A 13,219-nucleotide genomic window follows, 5' to 3' on the forward strand; every position below is an offset into this window, starting at 1 on the left:
TAGATATATTTTCCAGGAATTATAACTTTGCAACTCAATTTCTTCAACAATAAAACGGGACTATCTTTCATCTACTAATTCTACTATATAGATACAAAGCACAGATTTGTTGAGGGATGTTAATATATTGAAAATACAAATTGTCTTATAAAAAGACTTTTCAGAAATATTTTCCAGGAATTATAAGAAAACGTTCCGTTTTTATTTGTTTATGCATTGGCAGAAAAACACTTGACCCCTAGGCAACCACAAATGTACACACAATTTGAATATCACTTTAGGTCTTCAGCAGGTATCACCATTCTGAGCTTTACTCAAAGTTTCTGCTGTTCCTTACAGACAACATTTTTGTGGTTGGCAAGAATAGGTAATTCAACAGGATTGTCACAGAAATAGAAAAGGTAGCAGAGATAAAAGTGATAGCATTTTTAAGTAATTGAGGACTACCTCAGAACTACACTGTCTTTAATGTTTATTGTTCTTAATAATACCATTCTATGGAATCAGTAGTTTGAGACTTTCACCATTTACATAACGTTAGGCACAGGTGACAAATAGGTTCCATTAAGTGACCACTATCTTCAGGTGAGGTTACAAGAGATCAGTATTTGGACTGACACAATCCCCTGGAAATATTAAAAACCCATTCTTATATTTAAAAAACAGCAGTTTACAGGTATATGGTTAAAATTTCAACTCAAACACGTGCCAGTATGAAAAGCTTTAAACTTTAAATAAAATTAAAAATTTTGAAGATGATACAGACAGGAGTCAGAGATATACCAGAAAGGAGAAGGTGGTTCCCTGGCAAAGGCCCCACCCTCAAGCCTGGAAACCACGGCCCTAACTGAGACCAGTTTATCCCTGTATTCCGCCTAAATGTTGCCTTTTTGGCCAGCTCTGCCCCGCTACCCTATGCTCTTATAAATCCCAGACTTCAGCTAGCAGAGAGACAAGTGGTGAATATCAAGTGGAGAAGCAGCAACTGACAGACGCGCGGCTTAACCTCACACGGCACCACTTCGGAGAGGAGCCTGGCTGGAGACTGCTGGGCTTCAGGGAAATATCACCGTCTCACACCATGCCCTTTCCAGCTCTCCTTCCGCTGAGGGCCACTTCCACTGTGTGACAAAATCCGCAGTGGCCGGGCGTGGTGGCTCACGCCTGTAATCCCAGCACTTTGGGAGGCCGAGGTGGGTGGATCACGAGGTCAGGAGATCGAGACCATCCCGGCTAACACGGTGAAATCCCGTCTCTACTAAAAATACAAAAAATTACCCAGGTGTGGTGGCGCACGCCTGTAGTCCCAGCTACTCGGGAGGCTGAGGCGGGAGAATGGCGTGAACCTGTGAGGCGGAGCTTGCAGTGAGCTGAGATTGCACCACAGAACTCCAGCCTGGGCGACAAAGCAAGACTCTATCTCAAAAAACAAAAAAACAAAAAACAAAAACGCCACATTCACGCATTCATCACCTGTTCGTATGACCTGATTCTTTCTGAATGCTGGACAAGAATTCAGGACACACTGGGTGCGGGAATCCAAAAAGGGTGTCATGCTGATTCTTCACTGAGCTGTTTAACACTTAGCCATCCACAGACAACAAAGCTAAAATAGCATTAATTGTGACACACCCCTAGACACAAGCCCAAAGGGGCTTGCCTGGGTGCTCCCCATCCTGCAAGGGGTTTGAGTGCAGAAGCCAAGTAAATGAGCCATACCACACCCACGTCAAGTTTCACAAAGGGGTCAAGGGAACTCTCTTGTCTCAAACATATTTGATTTTAAATAACAGACACTATTTTTATACATACTATTTCAATTAACCTTTCTGTAAGCAACTATATTTACCCTAAGTATTTAACAAATTATCACTAGAGTCTATGTCTGTATGCACCATGAACCTTGAAGTAAATCATTGAATAATTTATACTCTAAGAAAACGGAGACATTATAGAACAACCATTCTGCTTTCTTTTACAAACTGTGCTACTTTAAAAAAGTTACTCTTTTATTTCCTATGTGACTTTCTCTTGTCAATAAGTAAGATTTCCTTAAAATAAACTTTTTTTTTTTTTTTAAATTCACAAGAGGTTTCAAAATAGATGAAATGTCCTATGTACCCTTCACTCAGGTTCCCCCAATGGCTACATTTTATCCAACACTGTCAAACACTGATGGTACTGAACCAAAACCAGGAAATTGACATTGGTACAATATGTGTGTTTAGTTCTAACTCATTTTATCACATGTAGGAAACAAGTCATTTTATAAGTAAAAAAACTGTAACAATAACACTTGTTGCTTTCTAAAGCATTTTGGAACTCATTGAAATATTAGCTGCAAATCAATTTTTATGTTTCAAATAATTAGCTATTGCTGCATAAAGCTTTTAACAATTTCTGAACAGTCTAAAGTACTCCTGAGACTTCATATACTAATAGGCTAAAAGTAAAATAGGTTAATTTTGTTTCCAGCTAATATAATATGATATTAATAAATTAAATATCAGTAGGAGCACAAATCACTTCTTCTAGATAGGATTTAGAGTGATTTTCTATAAAGTTTCTAAATTGGATAAATCTGAAAGGAATTTAGAGTACACTGAGTAAGAGGTTTAAGGGAAGGAAAGATACAAAGCAGGAGAAGCAAATATATGGAGGAGAAAGAAGAGGAAGAAAAGAGGGAAAAAGCAGAAGGAGGGGAAAGTGAAAGAGGAGAGGGAAGGGGAAGAGAGGAAAAAAGAAAGTGGATCCATCATATGGTTAAAAAAAGAACTCTAAGATGAAAAGAAAAAAAAGATAAAGTCTGACTATGAATGCAAGATATAAACAACCCAGATATCAAAAGAGATAATAAAAGGTGCAAAGGAGAAAACACAAGAAAGAAAATACAACTAAAGAAATACCAGAAGCATAACAGTGTGAACATGGTATTAGAATGTTGTCACATGAATAAAAAACTTAATCTTGAGGGTTCAAAGATTGGATTTAACAACTCACTACATTAAGAAATTCACCAGTGAATACACAATATACAAGTCCTTCAATATCTTAATGTGTATTGTACTGTGATCAAAATTCCATCCTCAAGTAGTCATTTTTTTCATATCACTATCAGGATAACTTTATTTTTAATTCATTTTTTTCTTATAATTTGTGATGCTTTTTGCATTTTATAGAATAATTCCAAGTAGGCATGAACTCACTTTGTGAAGGGTATGACTTGCCTTAAAAAATTAGAGAAAATATCAGAGTATAGCATATTACGTACGTATGTGTGTATGAATATATAAAGTAAATTATATGTACTTAATATATGCTATTACATAGACACTACTCCATCATATATTTATTTTATATCTTTGGGTTATAATAAAAATTCTAACTATGGATCATGGCCAAATATTTGAAAGACACTGCTAAAAGACTGATTTTGATTTAGCATCAGGGTTGAAAGCTTTTCCATACAGTTTTATTTACTAGTCTTAAGTCATTTAAACAATGTGCTCTTATTTTTTACTTAGTCAGGTAAGATGCTACATTGGCATTGTACTTCTTTATGCTATAAATGAATAAATGCATGAAGTAGTTGAAATAGTTCTACTGAAAATAATATTGCGGCAAAATTAGCTGTCCTATGAGCAAAGAGGATTTTGTGGCTTAATCAACTCTAAGCTTCAAATAACCAATCACTCTATAAGACAACTTTGAAGGAGGAGAGGGCTGGGGACTGCCTATATAAAATTTTATTCAATATAAATTTTTCAGAAATAAAAGTTTTAAATGAGATATTCATATTAACAGATTAAATCACAAATAATTATGTATAACATGCTCTGAAACATCATGATTAATTATTATTTCAGGTAAGAGGTATCCTAAAAACTCTATATTCATCAATATGTTATGCAACTATTTCAATTCCTCATTCTTTTACAATCTAAACTCATATATTTCTAAATTATTTAATGAGTGTTATTTTTTAAATGTGGTTTCAATTATACCAAACACAGAATGTACTTGAGTCTTTCAAAGCTATATACAAAATTTAAAAATGTATTCTTTAATGCATTTATTCAATCAGTATGTATTGAGGGTCTTCCCTCTATGTGCCTGGCACTCTTTAGATGGATACTTTCTTATCCCTCCTTTGAGTCACCGTAACAGGTAGCAAAATGTAAAGAACAAACTCACAAAAAAATACATGTAACTTGGAAACTTGGGGACTACTTAATATAAGCAAGTCATTTAAACAAACTTTCAGCACCACCCATTATATAAAGAGGTTTGTAAAACAAATGGACTCTCAGCACTTAGCATTTCTAAAATGTTATCAGTCACCATAGCCAGTATATGGATGTCTGCTAATTTAATCCAGTTATAATTACCTTCATATTGGGAACATGTACCACATCCCCATACTGGTCTTTTGTTTGAACAGTTATGGTGGTAGGCCAACCACAACGAATATCATCCTTATTCAGGATCAAAGATGTTTTCTGAGGATCAGCATATGAATCTGGCTGAAGCCACCTAATAGCAATGAAAAATAAATAAACAAAACCCCAAACACCGATCAGCATCTTCAACGATTAATATAAAATTAAGCCAAATGAACAAAACTTGTCTCAAACAAAATGCTAAAACATTATCTTCATTTCCAACTCAGTGATAACCTTGAGTGTCTCCCTCGGAAACTGTTAAGGACAAATTCATTTAAAAAATATGCCAAAGCACAGGAGATTTCTGATATTTAAATACAGTATAAAATACTTTTTAAAACCAGGAAACTTGAAATTTTAACTATGGCTAATTTAAAATCACCAAGAACACGATGTAGGTTGTGTATAATTTGAAGTCCTGAGTAGGCTCACTCTCTCTGAAGGAGCTCCGCCTTACTCTGCCATCCGGGAAGCCTGGAAAAAGCAATGTCTCTGTAAAAGCAGGGGTAGAAATGGCCCTCTGCTTGCCTGACAGCAGCCAGGTTCAAGGTGTACTGCCCAACTTTTTATCACAGTTTCTCAACTATCTTCCTCATTACCTTGCTTTCCACCTAAAATGCATCAATGTTCTGTAATTTGTGATGTCCATTCCTGAATTCATTCTGTAATCTACACATTCAAGTTGTCCTGTGAGCTGAGTAATAAGTAATTCTGCCATGCATTACGTAAAAATATCTGCACAGTATAGTAGTGAGGCTGACTTAAGTGATTGGATATTCCTCTCCAATCACTATTTTGTGATTTTTAAAAACTAAAGAGTAATCTCTGCAATTTTAAAATTAAAACCAGAAAAAAGTTGGGATTTTTATTTTTTATTTTTTTACTAGTAAAATCAGGGAGGCCAAAATATTTTTGTCCCTTTTCATCCTACAAACAAAAAGCAACAAAAATAATCAATTAACAACTATAATACGTTTAATTTAATTAATTCATTTTTTTTTTGAGACAGGGTCTTGCTCTGTTGCCCAAGTTGGATTGCAGTGGCACAATCACAGCAACCTCTGCCTCCAGGCTTTGAGCCACCCTCCCACCTCAGCCTCCAAGTAGCTGGGACTACAGATGTGTGCCACCATGCTTAATGTTTTTATTTTTTGCAGAGCCAGGGTTTCACCATGGATTGCACTGGCATAATCACAGCAACCTCTGCCTCCAGGGTTTGAGCAATCCTTCCACCTCAGCCTCCAAGTAGCTGGGACTACAGGAGTGTGCCACCATGCCTGGCTAATTTTTGTATTTTTTGTAGAGACAGGGTTTCATCATGTTGGCCAGACTGGTCTCCAACTCCTTTGCTCTAGCAATCCACTTGCCTCAGCCTACTAAAGTATTGGGATTACAGGCATAAACCATCACACCCAGTCTTATCATATACTATCATAACTATTCCAACCTGGGCAACATGGTGAAACTCTGTTTTTACAGAAAATACAAAAAAGAAAAATAGCCAGGTGTGGTGGCATATCTGTAATCCCAGCTACTTGGGAGGCTGAGGCACAAGAATCACTTGAGTCCAGGAAGTGGAGGTTGCAGTGAGCTGAGATCATGCCACTGCATTCCAACCTGGGCAACAGAGTGAGACCCTCTCTCTCAAAAGCAAAAAAACAAACAAACAAAAAAACTACCAAACAAAAATATTAACTGTCATTTTATATTTCAGTAAGTTAAACATACATAAACCAGACTTTTTAATTTTTTTTTTTTTTTGAGACGGAGTCTCGCTTTGTCACCCACGCTGGAGTTCTGTGGCGCGATCTCGGCTCACTGCAAGCTCCGCCTCTTGGGTTCACGCCATTCTCCTGCCTCAGCCTCCTGAGTAGCTGGGACTACAGGCGTCCACCACCACGCCCGGCTAATGGTTTTTTTTTTTTTTTGTATTTTTAATAGAGTCAGGGTTTCACCGTGTTAGCCAGGATGGTCTCGATCTCCTGACCTTGTGATCTGCCCGCCTCGGCCTCCCAAAGTGCTGGGATTACAGGCGTGAGCCACTGTGCCCGGCAAACCAGACTTTTTTAAGGTAGCACTTTAATATTCTAACGACTCCCCTCTTTCAGAAATGATGAAAGATGAAAGCCCTAAAATAAAGTACGTAACTTAAAGTACATTTACCTTGCAAGCCTTCCACCACTTGATCCTGGGACACAGGCAATAAAATCATCCAGAAAAGACTGTTCATTGCTTTGGATTTGGAGTGGTAAATTTCCTTCAAGTGCTTCTAATATAGTTGGTGAATGAGAAAGAGCTAGACCCTTTCCAAGAATTCCAGAATGGGTTTTGCACACCTGTTAAGTAAAAAAGAATATTTATATATTTTTTAAAATAAAACTTTAATTACATGTAATTTTTCAACATGCAGATACTTTTAGACAGGCCTTTACGGAGAAATCATTTTCTCCACATACCCCACTGTTCCTTCTTTTAACCCACAGAATAGGAAATTCCTAGGAGAAAAATTATGAGACAATATTTCTCGTTTCTTTCCTCCCTCAAAAATAAATGCCTTGTCAGAGATCTGCATGCTGGATAAAATGGTATATCTCCTCCCACGCCAGTCCTCTATGTGTTACATCCTCATTTTTCAGGGCCAGAGCTCCCTTCTGTCAGCAGCTGTGGATGTCTCCCTCTTTTTTCTTTTTGAGACAAGGCCTCACTCTGTCACCCAGGCTGGAGTACAGTGGTGGCATCATAGCCCACTACAGCCTCGACCTCCTGGGCTTAAGCGATCCTTCTGCCTCAACCTCCCAAGTAGCTGGGACTACAGGCGTATGCCACCATGGCTGGCTAATTTTTTAAAAAACTTTTTGTAGAGATGGGGTCTTGCTATGTTGTCCAGGTTGGTCTTGAACTTCTGGCCTCAAGCAGTCCTCCCACCTTGGCCTATCGAAGTGCTGGGATTACAAGCCTGAGCCACTGCACCCGGCTTCCCTCTTTTTAAGTTCCCCTTAAAGGCAGCTACCATGAGTAAGGTGTGGCTGTTCTCTTGGGTGGGTGGGCACCAAGGTCTTGACTTGGGTAAAAGTGAGTGGAAACCTGATTGTGGCAGCACGCAAACCTCATTAGCCTGTCTAAGCCTTATTAAAGTTAAGAAGAAGAGGCAGATAAAACAAATTTTAGGTTTCACCTATCTGACAAGCAAGTCTTATGTTTTTGGAAAGGTTTATTTTAAATGCTGAAACTTTAAAAACTTTTTACTGACTATAAAATAAATTCCAAAAAATTTTTTTCACAGAAAATAATTACATTTCTAGTACTATCACATTTGAAATTATGCAGTTTCAAAAATAATCATCTTTGGAATCAAATAGACTTAAGTTCAAATCCTGGCTTTGGACAAATTATTTGCTGTGTGCTCTTAAGCTAAAAAGTTACCATCCCTGAATCTGTAAAATATATAAACTGGTGGTCAAATAATCTCTCTTTTATACAGTTATTATAAAATTTAAACTAAATAATGCATATAAAATATACAATACATTGCCTAACAAACAGTAAGTGTTTAATACATGTTAGATTATCACAAAAACTACCTTACATGCCAAAAAGATAGGCAATTTGGGACATCATTTTTTTTTTTTCTTGAACAGTAACACAATAAAGATCTCTCCATATCTGGCCTAGATGACACTTTATATGCCATAATAATCCCTGAAATTATAAACAATATATGAACTCTGATATGGTTTGGTTCTGTGTCCCCACCCGAATCTCAACTTGAATTATAATCTCCATGTGTTGGGGGAGTGACCTGGTGGGAAGTGATTGAATCATGGGGGCAGATTTCCCCCTTGCTGTTGTCCTTACAAGATCTGGTTGTTTGATAAGTCCGGAGGCTTTTCTCCTACTCTCTCTCTTGCTGCCATGTAAGACATGCCTTGCTTCCCTTTTGCCTTCTGTCATGATTGTAAGTTTCCTGAGGCCTCCTCAGCCATGTAGGGAACTGTGACTCAATTAAATCTCTTTTCTTTATGAATTACCCAGCCTCAGGAAGTTCTTTATAGCAGTGTGAAAACGGACTAATAGAAACTCTTTGACAGTTCTCCTTTAACTAGAATGTTGCCTGACACATATTGTTTATTATATATCTGTTGAATTAATTTTTATTTTTGAATCTTAAGGTACAAAGATTTAACTGTAAAAAAAGAATACACATAAGATGCCAGTGGCTTTTTAAAACTCAGAAGTTTCTTAACATTACTGACACACTACAGCTCCCTATGATCAGAAGACAGTGCTCAAAATCATGAACTTTTTGTTTGTTTGTTTGTTTTGTTTTGAGATGGCATTTCACTCTTGTTGCCTGGGCTGGAGTGCAATGGTGTGATCTCGGCTCACTGCAACCTCCAACTCCCGGGTTCAAGCAATTCTCCTGCTTCAGCCTCCTGAGTAGCTGGGATTATAGGCATGTGCCACCATGCCCAGCTAATGAGACAGGGTTTCTTTTGTCACCGAACTGCCAGCAAACAAATCCCAATGCAACTGCTCACTAGCTGTGTGATCGTGGGTGAACTGCCTAAATGCTCTATGCATTTGTAAATGGAGATAAAACTTTTTAATTCATTGGGTTGCTGTAGGTAGTTAAAAATCCACAAAATGTTTAAAATAGTGCTTGATAAACATGAAATAAACGTTTTCATTATTGCCACTTTGATTAATTCATCTCAGGAAATAAATAAAATGTAAAGGACTAGCCTTAGCAATTACAAGGACTGGGTACCAGCCTTTGTTTCCCATCTGAGTCTTCAAGAAGTCACAAAACTTCTTTGAACTTCAGTTATTATAATTGTAAGATGCAAGACCTAACATTGATTTCAAAGTGTAATTACAAAAACAGAGAGATAATATTAAAGATGCTGAAACCTATCAAGTGCTCTACAGATATTATTTAAATCACTACTACTAACTACATATACCTAGTACAGAAAATAAGTATGATCTAAATTGGTGTTTTCCAAATGTGGGCTCAAAGTTCTCTGATCCATGGCCGAATTAGAAAAACTAAGGATATAACAGAGTCTTCCATTCTAAGACCTTTCCATCTGGGGCTATTAAAATGTCTTTTATTTTATAAGACATTGCTGATAATAAGTAGTACATTTTTAAAGAGTGTTTTTACCTAATAAGTTCCCAGGAAAAATATTTTTGGAAAATTTTACAAATCTATCAAATCCTAGGGTCTGAGCACCACTGATCCAGCTGAGAGACTCTCAACTTTTCTTCTATCTTCACACCATTGCTAGATGCAAAATTTTCCCCATCACTGATGTTCTCAGTGTGTGGTAACCAACGGTGCTCATTTAACAGTACATCAGAATCTCTGGTTTGGCCTAAGTAGGTATTACAATTTGACAAATGATGCCTACAGATTCTGATATTTCCATCCTATTACAGATTACTAGCCAGCTAAAGTCAAACTAAAGAAGAATACAATATAGTCATCTCTAAGCAATTTTAAGAAATATTAGGTTGATGTAACAGATCCAAAAGGGTACTGCACTGAAATACAGTACTCATGTATTTCCATTCAGAGTCAAATGTGCTAGTTAATGCCTAAACGAGCAAAAAAGGTAAAGCAAACAGTAATAAAAACAACAAATGATGGCTCCCAATTGTCCACAGGCAATTAGCCCTAACCACTTAATATGATATACTGGTTTGTCACAGACTGAGCTCACCAACTGTACTGACCTCACCTTTTGCTGCTTCCTATAACACAACTATACATCCTTTGTGAAATGTCTTTCCCCTTTCTCTAGCTGGCAAAAAAAAAAAAAGAAAAAAAAATTCTTTCAAGATGCAGTTTAAATGGCCACAGCTCTGCAAGCCATCCTTTGCACCCTTGGCACTTGATTTGTTTTTTCTCCCAAAGGATTTTTGTCTAACTCCAGAGTCAATTACCCACCAAATACATAGGGCTCACATGGGTTTCTCCCACCAAAGGGAGCAATTATAAGTTATTTATATCTATAATGCCAATGAATAGAGTGAAGTACTTAATGAATGGACCCAATGGTCAAGATAAATAGGCTGATCTGAGTGATAATACTTTTTAAATTAATGTACAAAGTTTATCCTTAAAACATTTGGGACAATACCTGCAATGCAGCCTCTTCAAGAATTTCAAGGTCTTCCTCTAATTCATTACCTGTTGTGCGAATAAAACGTTTTACTAAAACATGTCAATACTTAGTTTAGTTTAATTTTCTAGTTCTTTGCATTCATTACACTTTTTTTAAAAAAAATAATTCTGTTATTACAGATTGAAAAGATTTGTGATTCTGGAAAAAATCCCAGCAGCATACATTTTAATATATAAGATATTTCCAGTGGGAATATACTACAATTCTCAAGGCAATACTCAAGAAGCACCCATGGGTGATTTGCCGAAGATATATCCTACATTTATGAATATAAATGTATACTTTCTGAACTTAGTGTATTCGTTTAGTCTAAAAAAAGAGGGAGCAAATTATTTCAAATCTGAGCCTTTATATTTTGGTTGCCTTATAGAAGAGCTATAACTTTAGTAAATGACAGGGACTCACAGAAAATTAAAAGGCAGTGACTGTATCCCCTAGCCACTTTCTCCTTTATTAATTTAGAACATATTTGTTGATCTTTCTTTGACATTATTAAATGTTACTAATAAAGTAATACTTGTTCAATGTGAAATACTCAAATTGTATAGAAGTGTAGAACAAAAAATTTGAAATCTCTAACCAGTGCCATGCCCCCTTAAAACTATCCACTGTCAACAGCTTATGTGTTGTTCTAGAAACTTGGTGTGCAAACAAACCAAAAATGTATATGTGTTTCAACCACATACAAACATACTCTTTTTTTTTCTTTTGAGATGGAATCTCACTCTGTCGCCCAGGCTGGAGTGCAGTGGCGCGATCTCGGCTCACGGCAACCTTCACCTCCCAGGTTCAAGTGATTCTCTTGCCTCAGCCTCCCGAGTAGCTGGGACTACAGGCGTGTGCTACCATGCCCAGCTAATTTTTGTATTTTTAGTAGAGACGGGGTTTCACCGTGTTAGCCAGGATGGTCTCAATCTCCTGACCTCGTGATCCACCCGCCTCAGGCTCCCAAAGTGCTCGGATTACAGGTGTGAGCCACAACATACTCTTTTGTAATATACAGAATAATGTATGCAAAAACGGGACCCTCTTCTGCAACTTTTCTCACTTAATATAATTTGGACAGCTTTCCTTGTTAGGCCATATAGGTCTACTTTTTCAAAGAGCTGCATAGACTGCCACTGAATGGGTATGCCATTACTTATTTAACTGGTTCCCAACTGAAAGACATTTTGGTTGTTTCTGGGTTTTACAATCACAAGCACTGCTATATTAATCCATCCTTCAACATATACTTTTTGAGTATTTGTGCAAATATGTATAAAATTTTTTTAAGTCAAAAAGTATATATAATGTAAACTTTAACAGCTATTGACAAAAATAGGTTGCTAGCAATTTTCCTCATGTGGATATAATACAAGGTCTCATTTCCGCACATACATACCAATATTAACTGGGAGAAAAGGAATGAAGAAGAATAAAAGGGACCAGGAAGAGAAAACGTAATAAAGAAGGAAAGTCAGAGGCAGAAAAGGGAGGAAAAAATAATAGTGGGAAGGGTAGTCTTAAAGGAAGGAGTAAAGATGGATTTTGCGGGGGGTAAGAAAATAAAACTTTAAACCATGTATAAACATTATAGAATCAGTAAGCATTTTTATTTTCAACTTTACTCCCTTGATTATAGATTAATCGTGGATCATACAAATTTGCTTCATATAAAAAAGTACCATTTCTGCCACTGCCTCATCTCTGTTCTGCTCCAGTGAAAAATTCCTCTAAAGAGATATCTAAATTCAAATGGACCGCCCTTCCTTACTTTCCATTCTCCCTCTCTACTCTGAAATGACTTACAGTTCTCTCATTTTACTAACATATTTCTCATTGCATATACAAGCAACCAACAAGTCTTCAAGTCCAATGATAGATTTTAATTCACTTCTCAGAGCATGCCAAAATCCCAGGAACATCCCCTCTCCTGGTTTTTCTCCTCCTTCACTGACTGTTCCTTCGCAGTCTCATTTGCAGCCTCCTCTTCCTGTTCTGTACATCTTTGAAATTTTGGTAAGTCACAGCTTTAATCCTAAGCTATCTTCTCTTTCTTATCTACATTCTCTAGCATATCTTTCATACAGTCCCATATCTTTAAATAACGAGCATATTCAATTACATTTCTATCTACCTGTCCTCTGATCTAGACAATGAATATTCAGTTATCTACTTGATATTTCCACTAGAATATTTAAGAAATATCTAGAATTTTTGGTTTAATACTATATATTCAGTGCTTGGCTGAACATACACACTATACCCCCTGGCTCAAAGCATGTATATGCATAAAAAGGGTGTCCATGTACGTGTGTAAATTTAAAAAGGCCAGAGGATACCCTTCAGTCTCTTAGACAAACTCAAATTACCAGTACATGAAGCAGTTATTGCTCATGAATATTTTGCAAATCTATTTTCAGACCTTTTATAATACATACATTTTACTCTTAAAATACAAACAAAACAAAACAAAACCCTATCACAACATCCAGCATTGGCCACACTTACCAATAGGCAGTGCTAGGTCCTTCTTCATCAGAGCTGCCGCACAAACCCCACCAAGATTGGCTAATTCTTTTTCCAGCTGGATGACTCCCTATG

The 13,219-nt window shown here is 36.8% G+C and overlaps 1 protein-coding gene across 1 annotated transcript in view; it reads right to left on the bottom strand.

The window, feature by feature from the left end:
• The window catches only part of MYCBP2 (MYC binding protein 2, E3 ubiquitin protein ligase), a 282,706-nt gene that overhangs the window by 106,276 nt on the left and 163,211 nt on the right, over positions 1–13,219 (bottom strand). The window contains exons 43-46 of the mRNA XM_025364179.1: positions 13,127–13,214; positions 10,589–10,638; positions 6,606–6,778; positions 4,389–4,533 (exon numbers count right to left, since the gene is read on the bottom strand). Coding sequence (XP_025219964.1) covers positions 4,389–4,533; positions 6,606–6,778; positions 10,589–10,638; positions 13,127–13,214 — 456 coding nt within the window. The remainder of the gene's footprint in view (positions 1–4,388; positions 4,534–6,605; positions 6,779–10,588; positions 10,639–13,126; positions 13,215–13,219) is intronic.

Source organism: Theropithecus gelada, chromosome 17 (genome assembly GCF_003255815.1).
Source record: "Theropithecus gelada isolate Dixy chromosome 17, Tgel_1.0, whole genome shotgun sequence".
In the NCBI taxonomy this organism is placed as follows: domain Eukaryota; kingdom Metazoa; phylum Chordata; class Mammalia; order Primates; family Cercopithecidae; genus Theropithecus; species Theropithecus gelada.